Source organism: Meleagris gallopavo, chromosome 4 (assembly GCF_905368555.1).
Source record: "Meleagris gallopavo chromosome 4, MGAL_WU_HG_1.1, whole genome shotgun sequence".
NCBI classification, from domain to species: domain Eukaryota; kingdom Metazoa; phylum Chordata; class Aves; order Galliformes; family Phasianidae; genus Meleagris; species Meleagris gallopavo.
In genome coordinates, this window is record NC_139407.1 from 50,015,535 (window position 1) to 50,028,679 (window position 13,145).

The window sequence follows — 13,145 nt, forward strand, 5'->3', positions numbered from 1 at the left end:
TCTACCCTTTATATCCAAGTACTGAAAAAGTGTGTGTCTGAAGATAAGTCGTTCATATCTTGAAACTACTAGGATTATGTTTTAAAATTATTACTTGTGTTAAGACTGATTTTGCTGGTTTCTTTATACAGTCAATTATAAAAGGATGGAGAGGTTATGTTGTTTAACCTGCTTGAAATTTTCATAGATAAGAAACATTAAAGAAATACTGTACAAATGACAAAGAGCCTTTCATAATTTTATCCAAGATTTATTTGAATTCAAGCCTTTTAATACAGTGATATTTCTCTTTTATTTGCTTCTAATTTTGTTTTTCTTTTCTATAGGTTTGCAGTCTTTAAAAAAAACCAGTTTGAACTAAAGTACCTTGAAGAAGCGTCTCAAAGAAACTGGTGTTTTCTGTTGGCTGGCTGACGACAAATTTAAAAGAGCTCTGTTGCCATTAATTATGCATTTATCCTGACTTTTTCTACATGACCGTGAGGGGCAATATTCGGAATGAAGCTGCCATCATGTCATCCACGGGCAGTGGCACTGATATTGAAGAATTCTTGGTCAACATTAACTTGGGACAGTATCTTCCTAACTTTAAAGAACGTGGCTATAACATTGTGACAGACTGTGTGGGAATAAATAACAGTGCACTTCAGCAAATGGGAGTACTACCTACAGGCCATCGCAGAAGGATACTTAAGCAGTTGGACACTGCTCTTTCAAAAATGCAAGGAAATTCTCTTTCCTGTGACAGTTTAAAACTCAAAGAATTGAAAGGTTTAGAAAAGAAAGGATATTCATTTTCAGACAAGGATTCTTCAATAAGCCATTTAAAAGTAGATGGATCTGGCTTGATACCTGTAACATCATTGGTACAACTTCCTAACAAAGCTTACAGTGGTAAAGAAAGGTTCAGAATTGGAGAGCAAAACCTATTGGAAGTGAATGATGAAAACTTTCCAAACTCAGATTTTTCTAGTTTATACCAGAATTCAGACAGTGTACTAAGAGCTGTAAGTGGAAGTATGAAGATGAATACTGAGTCAAATACATTGCTGGAAAAAGCTGCTACATACCAGACTGATGAGCACTTGGCTGACTGTGTAGCATTTTGTGATCCTCTTTCACTCGCTCATTCGTATGAAACAAAATACAAGGAAAACAAACATCAGATGTTTGCAGTTGAGGAGGATCTAACTGATAGCGAGCCACATTCATCGTTTGTTAAGTTTAAAGGAGAAATGATAGACAATGACTTATATGATTCTTGTACACAGGACTGTATGAAAGTATTTCCAAGAACAAGCCGATCTTTTATATTAAGGCATCGACCAGTACCAGAAATCCCTGAATCAAGCAAAGTTGAAACTTCATCGAGGTAACTGCTGTTTCTTTTTAATGATGAATTGTTATCCTCAGAGAACTTATGGGATGGTTTTCAGGGGAAGAGTAGGGGTGAGAGGTGTCTTTTTGTGGATTTTTTTTTTTTGTATGTGCTGTAAATAGAGCGGGTCTGGAATGAATAATGCTGTATTAACCAAAGAAGGATTAAGCTTCCATGCAAGTTAAAAGTGCAAATGAGAATATATGGGAAACTTTAGAATTATGCGCATTATAATCTCTGTGATCATCTGTGCCTCTACTTATTTCCAAAGAAGTGAGTCCTATTGCTTTAGAAATATCCCAGGTTAAGAACAACTGTATCAGGCATTTGTTAGACTAAACCTATATGCTCTTAAGCATCTATATTCTCTTAGATATGAATACCGCCTGCTATATAAATACAGCATTTCTATATCTAAGATATAGATGAGAAAGAATGAAAATATGTAAATGTTACAAAAATTATACTGAAAAAACAAAAAGCTGTTGAATGTATTCCAAACCAAAGTGTTACAATTAATTAGACACTAGCCCCAGTATCAAATGAAATCCTGATTCATAGCGGGAAAATAGTCACAAAACAGTAAATTCATGAAAACAAACTATCATCCTAGAAAGATCTGTTTCTATTAGGGAAACAACAGTTAAAATTGTGAAATACAGGTAATCTTGTTACTTTTTAGTACCTATTAAAAGTGCATCTTCAGGAAAACATTGTCCTTTGAAAATAAAAGCTTTTAAGAAAATGAGTTACATTATTTAAAAATATCTAGGAATTTTTACACAGCTACGTGTATTAATGTGCTTCTATCTGAAAAATGAGGCAAAATTTAGAAGAGCCACCTTGTCTATTTCATGCATTGTATACTGTAGCCACTGGGAAAGAATGTATCTGTGTGAAGCAGAAGTTATCTGGTGGATTGCACAGGTGGACATGGGAAGATGATTTTAAATCTTAGCCTTAAAGCACAAAACTGCAGTAGATTTTATGTTGTTCTAAAATAGAATAGAATACTTAATGGTGGAATAAATTGTTTTACACTGTGTCTAAAGCAAACACTTCGTAATGCCTCTTTAGACTGATTTCTAAACTTCTCACCATTTAACTGTCAATTCAGGGTATGAGTACAACAAGTCTGTGATGTTAGTTGTTGGCTTCTGGTATTTGCACACCAACAAAGCTTGGCTTTTAATGATGTTTGCAGTATAATTTTTATTTATTTATTTCAGGAATTCCAGTAGAAAGAAGTGTGTTTGGGGGGGGGGGGGAGGGCGGGGAGAGGGAGGAGGTGGTGCTAGGCGCTAGGAAAACATTCCACTTTTTGGTCTCAGAATATTCCTGTGATGTGTGTGTACATTTTTATTCCTTTAGAATGCTACTCAGTGGCATTTACTGTCTTGAATAAACTTTTGTTGCTTCTTTTGCAAAGAGGTGGTAGAATGTAAAAGTAAAGATCTGACACTAGAACTTAACTCTGTTAATAAGTCTCTCATAATAACTGTGAATATTAAAAATAAGAGAGGATGAATGAGCAGTTGACCATAATATTATGAGTGGTATTCACAGAGTATCTTCCCACAGCATCTTAGAGAGAAGAAAAAATCATGCAAAAACATATGCAAAGTTTTGTTACTGTAGACATATCCAAATCATGAGGTTGCACTTTTTTAGCCACTTTTTTTTTTTTTTTTTTTTTTCCAAACCACTAACTATGCCTGGAAGGGATATGTCTGAGAATGTTTTGTATTTATCTTGTCTTTTTCATCAGCATATCTTAGCAGTTAGAAACATCATTAGCAAGTTCACACATGCCTTATGTGCTGAGTTTTCCCAAGCATTTATAAGTTTCTTTCAGATTACTGAAAGATGTTAATGCTAAATGTTGTAGTACAATTGTTGAACAGGTGGGGAGGCAAAGATTCTTTGCAACAAGTAAGAGATCTTTTGTGTTCCTCAATATTTTTTTTTTATCTCTGCCTTCTGAAACAGCAAGAAATTGTGCTTACTGAAATGAAAGTATAAACATTTTTCAATAGGGAGTGCCTTTATGTTAATTTTTATGGAGCAAAGCTATTCTGGCTGAGCTGAAATGGGAACTGAGTGCAAAAGGACAATAATAAGTAGCTTCTAAAACAATATTCTTATCTCTTCTGAGAAAGAATCAGCCAGTAGAAAGAATACATTGTGTTTATAGTGTTCCCACCATCAAAGTAAATCCTCCCAATTCTGATCCCTTAGTGAGTGATGTTTGGATGGGTCACCAACTTCATTACCAACTATTCTGATTTGTGAACTTGAGTTTATGTTCTTCGTCTTTATGCTCCACTTATAACAGTGTAAAAATCCTGAAGGACAATTAGCAAGTCTGTCTGAGGAAGATCAAGGTTAAACCAGAACTTCAAAACAGAACTTAAGAAACATTCTTGATTAACTCTGCTGGGTACTTTTTTCTTTTCTTTTTTCTTTTTTCTTTTTTTTTTTTTTTTAGAGGCAAGAAATTAGTTAAGAACTTTCAAGTAGTAGCTTGCAGCATCTTTAACCTCAGGAAAGATCATATCTGTCTTATAGAATTGCATAAAGAATTATTCTCAACTGACTTCTGTTGATGGATGCTGGTTTTCTTATAATTACATTGTGTGAAGGCTTTTCCCATACAGGCAGAGAATTCCAGCTGAAATCTACTGGGAAACCCAACATTGTCTTCTGGTCATGCATGGATATTAGTCATTAAATTTTTATGCAAGGAAGCGCTTTTCTCATGATCTCTTGTGTGCCTTCTGGCACACCAAGTTGGTACAGTAGGTCTCCTTGCAGCACTTAGTAGTGCTGTGACTGTATAACTTTTTATTACTAATAATGTACCTGCCTCTTCTGCAATCTTAGCTGCTCTCCTGTGGTATATTTTGCTTCTGGCTCTTGCCTGTAACAAAACATGTTGTCAACTGGTAAGTCACCATGACATTTTGTAAGTGGAACTGAAGATAGTTCCAAATGTGCAATAAAATTCTGAGCCTCTGCATTTTGTATTTAAGTCACTAGTTTCAATTTGTTAATATGCTTTCCCAGTAATGTTGTGGGATTGGACAGAGTGGGCTGAAAGTTCTGAGTCTCTTGATGGCTTTGGCAATTTCTTCCACATGAGTTAAAATCTGGTGTCTGTAAGATAAAGTAGTGAAAGTAGTACAATGGATGGAGCTAACCACATACATGCCTGCAGCCATGATTAAAGTTAGTACGTACAGAAATGGATTTGAAGGCTCTGCATGCCTAGGACAGCGTCCTTTAGTAGGCATGATGAGTGAAATAGCTGCAGTTGCATTCGTTGGAGCTGCAGTGCTGTTAATGGAAGACCTGAAACAGATTTATAACATGGTAGAACTGGTAGAGCACCGAATGAGTGCCACATAGGTTATGTTGGAGACCAACATACTCCATCTATGTGTGGATTTCTAGACATCCTCCAACTTAGTCACTTGTATTGTTCAGTGATGGAATTGTGTAGATTCCTCATTAAAAGAAAGAAGAAATAGACCAAAAGTAACTACAGAAAAGCTGCTGCACTGACAGTGAAAAAAGGTGCTTGGCCTTAAACCAAGCTGTTCGTTTTCAGCAAATCGCCACTTCATTGGTGGGCACGTAGCAGGGCTGGCATTCTACAGACTCTATTTCTAACATAAAAGGAATCAGAATTGCTAATGAAGTTCCCAGCCTGGTTCTCTCTCTTTCTGCTCCATATTCTTCCACACAGAACAGTTTTTAGGTAGTAGAAATGGATCTCTCTCTTCCTACAACCAAGCACCTCCATTAGTTTGCTTATACGAGCAGCCTATGAGTCCCAGAGCTCTAATGCAGCCCTCTGGAGTACTTTGGACATGTTTGTGTTATGGGAGGATTAGATTTGGAGCTGACTAGCAAACCTGTTTTGAATGAGTCAGAAAACAAAAGTTTCATTCACTTAAAACACAGCAGATTCAGGCCAGTAAGAGCTCTGAAGCACTGGCTGTTTGCAATGAGCTCTCTCCCTTGCATCACTAGTGAGATGGGGGGTAGAGAGAGAACAGAACAGCTCGGCTCTGCCCAGCATTAAGCTCTCACCTTTCCAGTCTCTCATCATTTAGCAAGTTGCTGCCTCATCACGCTCTTTCATCCTGTTTGTGCATGAGGAAAGAGAGGTGGGGAGGAGTATGCAGCTTGAGCCACATCCTGTGTCTCTTGAAAATAATGGGTCTTAATCTCTAAAGTTACAAAAAAAAAAAAAAAAAAAAAAAAAAAGGAAATTGATGGAAATTGTTATTTTATCTTTGTACAATTGAAACTTTTTGAAGATCATTTGCAATTTTTGGAAATGGTTAAGAAGAGAGCCGTATTTAGATAGATACTAGTGATTTTGATGTAGGTGAATTGTTTAGGGATGAGGGGAAAGGGGAGCATCTTATTTGCCCCTGGTAAGTCTTTTATATTTTTCTATTATTCAGTTCAGGAGTTAATTTTGTACGGTAACTGAGCATTGATAAATTCTAATTTTATATCCTGCACTGTATGGTGTTGGGTGTTGTTGGTTTGTTTTTTTTTTTAATGTAATCCCTCAAACAGTCAAACTAAGCTGTTTCATTTATTTCTGGAGATGGTTTTTATTTGACATAAAATAGAACTTCATTTTCCAAAAATTCCCCCCAAATTTACTTTACATTGCAGGTAAAAATCCTACAACTTGCTTTCTAGCAAATTTCTTGCCATGTATGGATTACATACTTGCAAGTATGTAGAAATTAAAAAAAAAAAAAAAAAAGCAGGTCTTTATAAGTTGATTTATTTCTTATTTTCTGGTGAGTTTATCAGTGTTACTTTTGACTCATTACTATTACAGTTACCCACTTCTAAATCCTTCCACGACTAAGCCATTGACTTGACTGCTTTACTTAAAGAAGAAAATGATCATTCTAAAGGCTCTTCAAATCAAACCTGTTTATCTGTTTCTCTTGAATTCATGTTAGTGCTAGTTAATACAATTAAAAACGTTAAAAAAATAAAAAACAACAAACGAATACTATTTATGTTGAAAAATATTAGTTTTGGCTTTCTTGTAAACATACCAGGTTAGTTCAAATGCATCAAATACGTGAAGTTAGTTTGCTAGTGCAACTTCGAAAAGATGTAGCTGCATCAAATTTAGTAAACTATTTGAATAGACGCTAAGTATTGTGTATTTTTCTTTTCTTTTCTTTTCTTTTCTTTTCTTTTCTTTTCTTTTCTTTTCTTTTCTTTTCTTTTCTTTTCTTTTCTTTTCTTTTCTTTTCTTTTCTTTTCTTTTCTTTTCTTTTCTTTTCTTTTTTTCCTTCCTTCCTAATTATAGAATTTATATAGAATAAGTAGTAATTTAGCATGGAGTTAGGTTGTAATCCACTTTAATTGGGCCAAACCCATTCTATGGGTTAGAAAATCTAAAGCACGGATTTTACACAATATCATCTGGAAGCATAACTGGTATAACAAGGATAACATGAAATAACAAATAACCTTATAAAGTGCTCCTTCTATGTTGAATTTAATCCAGTAACTGTTTTATGAGAGCAGATTTAGGCATGGATTGGAAAGAATGCACTATAGAAATATGTGAATGTATGCCTTCTGTCATAGAGAAACGCCAGCCTGTATTATGAAACAATTCAACGTCGACTTTGAGTCAGTATTTCTAAAGTCTGAAGTACAGCTAGTCATAAAAGAACACTTCTCAATATGTCTAGTGGGGAAATGAAGATCAGATATATTGATATTTTTATTAAAACATACTTATCTTTGGATTTGAAGGGCAGAGGACCCCCAAACTCTTAGTAGAAACTGCAGCAATCTTACATACAATCTTATATATCATTTGTCAACCAGTAGTATTCTGTAAGGATGCACAAGTGTCTATCTCACTGTTATTTCAAGCAGAGAAAATAAAATAGAGAAATTGCTAGTTATTCATGTTAACATAACAAGTGTGATATCATGATATGAGAGCAGGCTGCTGCAGCATTGAAGATAGGTCAGAAAAGTACTACTTCAGGCATGTTTTTTACTGTTCAGTTTTCCAAATTGCTTTCTCAGCCTGAAATATCAGCAATAATGATGAAAATGTGATCTTAACTGGCATGTGCCACTGTACAAGTAGTTTCTGAAATGCATAGGGGCCAGCACAACACCAATAATAAAATGATTTTTTCGTGTGTGTATGTATATACATATATTTGTCTACGTATAAAATGCATCATGGCAGTCACATGCAGGTGCAAAGCAATTTCAGTTATGTTACAGATTGAAAATTTACTGGGAAAAAATCATTACTGAGAATTAAACATTTTCAGCATTATTTCTTTTTACTGGATCTGGATTTTCATGCCTAGACTCACTTTGAGCTTCACAGTTCAAGACTGTCTTTGGAAGTGCAGTTTTGAATGTGTTCACTGAATAGAAGGAGAAAGTAGTTTCCTCACACTTCCCTAAAGTTTAAATGAGTATTAAGACCAATTAAATATATATATATATATATATTTCTGAAGATATCTACTCAGATCAGTGAAGTATTCTGTCATAAAGGGAGGAAAGCAAGTGGTTGGGTAGTATTTAAATTCAATCAGGAGACTTTCCCAAAACTTAGAATTGGCTATATTTATGTTTGTATGTATTCTTAATTATTTGTTTAATAACATAATATGCTTTTGTTCAATTTCTGGGGTATTTCACTTAATGTTTTCATTTTGTGCTATATTTTGTTCAAGTTCCCTTCAGAAAAGAAGAAATGTGGATCTTATAGATGTATCTTGTGCTGGGAGGCAAGTTTCACAAAAAAGTGAGTCAAGCGTGCTGGTACTTCTATCTTGAATCTTCAGGAAAAGGAAACCTTAAACCAAAAGCTGAAATCTAAAATTGACTTGCTCCTTTTTAAGAAATACCAGGCTTCTGGAAAGCCTAAAAAAAAAAGATGCGTAAAATAGCAGAGCATGTAACCACTTCTCCTTTTTCACTTAGTTTTTGTTTATGAAAAAATAACATTAAAATTCGAAAATCCAGACTTTGAACTTCAGTTATTTTAACGTGCCTGTTTTTGACTATGATACATTGAGTTTCTAAGATTAGATGCAGATTGTTAGAAGCAGAATCAGCTTTTTCTTGAAAGCTTTAAGCAGTGTACGTCTGACTAATGTTAGTGAGTACAGTAGTCTCGGAAATAACAGGAAATTAATTGTGTTAAATAGTTTACTGGAAGAAGTTAACAGTGTGAGTTGCACTTAAAAAAAATAAAACAAAAAACCCCCCAGTTTTTAGACTCCAGAAGTATGTCTTGTTTGAAATTATGCATATCAATTTCAAGCAGATAGTTGGTGATGGACTGAAAATTGAGTAAAAATGAAATGGTTTTGTTTGTTTAGTTTTATGGATTTTGGTTTTTAAAGTTAGAATCAAGTTTGCAATTAGCGCTCCTGGGAGAGTACAACTAAAGGTTTTTTTTTAATTTGATAGCCTGTATGCAAGCTGTATCTAAAGTATTGCTAGGTAGAAGATGCAGTAAATTGAAAGAAAATAATGAAAAATAATGAAAAAAAGTAACTAGAGTTCAGTTTGAAATGGGAAATTATTTCTTGTTTTTCAATTTTTACTTTTTTTTTTTTTTTTTTTTTTCCTGAGGAGAAAAGAAAAATCAGAAGTAGAAAAACCTGTCTCTTTTGTGATTTTTATCAGTATTTTCTAGAGCATGGCAGTGTATGACGCTATGTTTTTTTGCTTTAAGAAACTTTCTCGGAAGAAAAGCCACCTGTTATATCACCTTATGGAGAAACCTTTTTTTGGGACAACCTTAAAGATGCTAAAGTAAGTTGATAAGTCTGTATATGGTTTATCTTCTCTTTAATCTTCATGCTATGTACTGAATACTGCTCTTAATTTTTTTTGCTCTCCTGTTTCATTTTTCAGAACCTTTTCTGTCTTCTTTAGTACATGCAGAATCTTTATATTTGTGAGCAGGCAACTCAGCACCACACAGCTGCTCACTCTCTTTCCCTTGATGGGGTGGAAATAAGAAATGGAAAGTTAAAAGTGAAAGAACTGATGGACAGATTATTAGGTAAAGCGAAAGATGTGTGCGAGCAAAGCAAAACAAAGGAATTCATTGAATAATTTCCATTCACAGGCAGATGTTCAGCCACTTTTGGGAAAGCAAGTCTCATCACATGTAATGTTTTCTTTTGGGAAGACATACCACTGCTCTGAACTTCTCCCTCTTTCTTTCCACTTACCCTCAGTCTTATTATTCAGCATGACAACCCATGGTATATCTCCGATGGGATATGCCTTTGGACATTTTGGATCAGCTGTCATAGTTTTGTCCCCTCCCAGTTTCTTGTTCAACCTAGAATGGAACATTCCTTGTCTTAGTTTAAACACTGCTCTGCAACAACTTAAAACATCAATGCTTCCACCACTGTTTTCATTAAAAATCTAAAACACAGCATGATATGAGTCTCGATGAAGAAAATTAACTCTATCCCAGTGAAAACCATCACAACAGTATAAATATGTATGAACTAATGACTTTATCTTGAAATACACTTTGTAGTGTTCAATAGTAATACAAACTTGTGGGCATTCTTTGTTGTGGGTTTTTTTTTTTTGTTTTTGTTTCTCTTGAAAACAGATGAGTGTCTCTTTTCTGCTCAGAGCTAGATGCTACCGTATTGAATGAAAAACAGTCAGTTACAGATAGCTGCAGGCTACCTTTACAGTTTTCTTGTAGCTTCTTAACTACAGTAGTGTATCATAGTACTTTGTGCCTAAGTGAGGTTATGTAAAGGATAACCATTAGAGCTGACTAGTAAAGGTAAAAGTGGCTTTTCTCTCTTCTGATAATGCCGGATCAAGATTGAGCATCTCTGCACAGACTCACAGAAAGTCTATGAAAGCAGCTTATATGCTAACTGAGGTGATATAATAGTCACTTGTGGCCATATGCTTTTTATTAGTTCCTATATATGAACGTTCTGAGGACTTCTATTGTTGTTTTTACACAACCACAAACTTGCTCTATATCCAGCAAGTCACTTTTGTGGCAAGATTCTCTGAAGTAAACATTTTTGTTGAGGTCAGTAATTGAACAGTTGGTGCTATATATGGAATGTGCACAGACTTTTGAGTCACGTGGTATTCTGGGAGGTTAAATAGCTTAGTAAGGCATCCACCAGATGCTGTGAATCTCTTCCTACTAGTGCTTCTGACTCAGAAATTGTTGCTTCTGTGTTTACTTATCCTTGTTTCAGCTGATCTCGTGCCACTGACTTGGGGAAGACTGTAGATAATTATTTTCTTAGTCTTCATGCTAATGTTTCTCTTTTTCAACTGTTGTAAACTATTGACTAAATTGAGCACTGAAATTAAACCGTTCAAATTGCATCATATAATGAGAGGCTTTTTAAAAGCATAAAAATGATTTTTAGTTTTGATGTGTACTTTGTTTTCTTTGGAATTGTGTTGTGTGGGTTTTTTTTGTTAGTTTTTCATTGTTCGCTTTTTAAGGAGGTGGGCATAAATTCATGGCTTTTCCTTCTAATTCTTGTTATGTGCAAGAAAGTTAGTTCTAAGCTTTTGTTTTCTATTGCATAGCCTTGTTTATGCCAGTTACTAAAATACCTTTTACAAATTCAAATTTGAACTTTGTAATTAGTTTAATTGCATAAGCAGTTTTTCTAGAAAAGTTTTCTAGCCTTGTTATTTCTTAGCTTTTTTTTTTTTTCTTGAAATAGTTGGTTATAATAAAGCATATCTGGGAAAATTGTCTGCAATTTTTCTTCCAAAGGCATCAAATATTAAAAGAAATCAACACAAAAAAAGACAAAAACCAAACTGTGATATTTAGCTAGAATAACAGCTCAAGATAAAATTGCTATTTCTGCTGGTTGTAGAATCTCAATTAATGCAGTATATTACACCGTACTTTCTCTGATCTAAAGATTTGGATTTTAATTATCATTTTCACTCAAGTAAACAGTTTTTTTTTGAGTTACATTTATCACATGCTAGTTAGAAACTTCATAGTTGATTTTGCTTCCATTAGAACATAATTGCAAACCAAGGTCATACAGCAAAGTTGTTAAGCAAAGGTCCAAAGATATGTTTAATTTGCAGCTATTTTTCCAGTATCTATCACATATCCTAGAAACAAATACAGAAGTTTAGTCAACCCAGTAAAGTAACTGAGATGTTAGTAATTGTTGCTTCATTTTTAAAAAACAACCTCACATGAGAATATAGTTCATCTGTATTTAAGAAGACAGCAAATTGTTATAATGACCAAAAGAAGCCTGTTCTAAATGGTTAGAAGTTGACCATTAACTTTCTTCTCCTTTTATTGGTGTAACTAAAGAAAGGCTTCTATAGACTTTATAAGGGGAGTGTCTGTAGAAACAAGCAGTGAGTCACAGCAGACTGGAGATAAGTCAGCATGAGAGAACAGGGAATTAAGGACATAAAGAAAGTTCAGTTAGACTTAAGTGAGGAAGAAAGGCAGCTAGAAGCAGAAGTCCCTAAAGGGCAACCTGAAAAAGGAACATTTTTCTTTTATATTAATTAAAAAAAAATAGCACAAAAATCCTAACACTTCACAGCTGACGTACTATTATGTTTAAGTAAAGAGTGAAGTATATTAGAAATCATTTTTTCAGTGAAAGAATTCTAAGTTCTTAAGTTTGGTTTCATTTCCTGCTGTGAATTCTTAGACTAGGTTAAGCACGCATATTGAGATAAATAATCTATGTGAGCTCTTAAGCATTGTGATACTGTGGAATGCTGGCTAGATTACAAGTCTTAGAACTTTAAATCAAGGAAGACAATGTTTTAAAAGGAGGAATTCTTGTCGTTAAGTCTCTGTTATAAAACTGTATTGCCTTTAGTAGAAGACTAAGGAGAATGTCTCAAGTAAAGACTGAGGTAAAGACCACTCAAGTAAATCATGAGTGACATGTCGCATATAATGTGATAGTAGTCCCAATACTCATCTTAGTATTCAGGTTTCCTCACTTTCCATTTTGACTGGCAAAATTGGCTGACAAAAAAACCTTTTAAACAATAATGCATCTGAATTACTTCCTGATCAAAAAAGTTTTATACAGAGCTGCCAGCAGTCATTTCCATCTGCCTGCCATCTAGAAGCCCAGTATCTTCCTTAAGCGTGGGTGCTTCCTATGCAATAGTTATATCTTTTAAGAAATACTTGTTTCTACAGAGGCGACTGCAGGAGAAAAGGGTCCCTACCTTTGCATAATACCTTGGAGTTACAGGAGATGGGAGATAGGAGTTGTCTCATTTTGAGTTTGAGCATCTTGCAGAATGATCCTGTAACCAACACATGGGTTTTCTTCTTTAATTTGTGTGGAGTCTGTGTTTTTTGTGAGTGAACAGTACTGTCCCCACAGCCTTTCTTCATTTGTGGATTTCCATTTTTAAACTCTTCTAGAAATATAAATGTATTTATTGATATCTCTCTAAGTTCTCAGGCCCCCCTCAGTTCACTTGGCCAAGTACTGAAATACTTGTCTCTTGGCTATTTGTAAAAATGGGATGCTGCCACTTCCCCTTGTTTTATGAGAGGAATTTTAAGCACTTCATGGGCAGTACATAAGTTGCTTTTGAGTTTTCTGTTTCAGTTGTTAGCATAATGCAGGAATGTGGGGGTTTGTTTGTTTGTTTGTTTATTGTCTAATCTGTGGTGCTACAATGCAGTTAACAGTGTGGGGTA

General features: G+C 34.6%; 1 protein-coding gene across 4 annotated transcripts in view; it reads left to right on the plus strand.

The window, feature by feature from the left end:
* Window positions 1-13,145, plus strand: part of ARAP2 (ArfGAP with RhoGAP domain, ankyrin repeat and PH domain 2) — a 119,836-nt gene that overhangs the window by 5,306 nt on the left and 101,385 nt on the right. For all 4 annotated transcript variants that reach the window (XM_010710307.4, XM_010710306.4, XM_010710308.4 and 1 more), the window contains exons 2-4: window positions 327-1,372; window positions 8,140-8,210; window positions 9,150-9,229. In XM_010710307.4, the coding sequence (XP_010708609.1) occupies window positions 474-1,372; window positions 8,140-8,210; window positions 9,150-9,229 (1,050 nt within the window). In that variant the 5' untranslated portion in view covers window positions 327-473. The remainder of the gene's footprint in view (window positions 1-326; window positions 1,373-8,139; window positions 8,211-9,149; window positions 9,230-13,145) is intronic.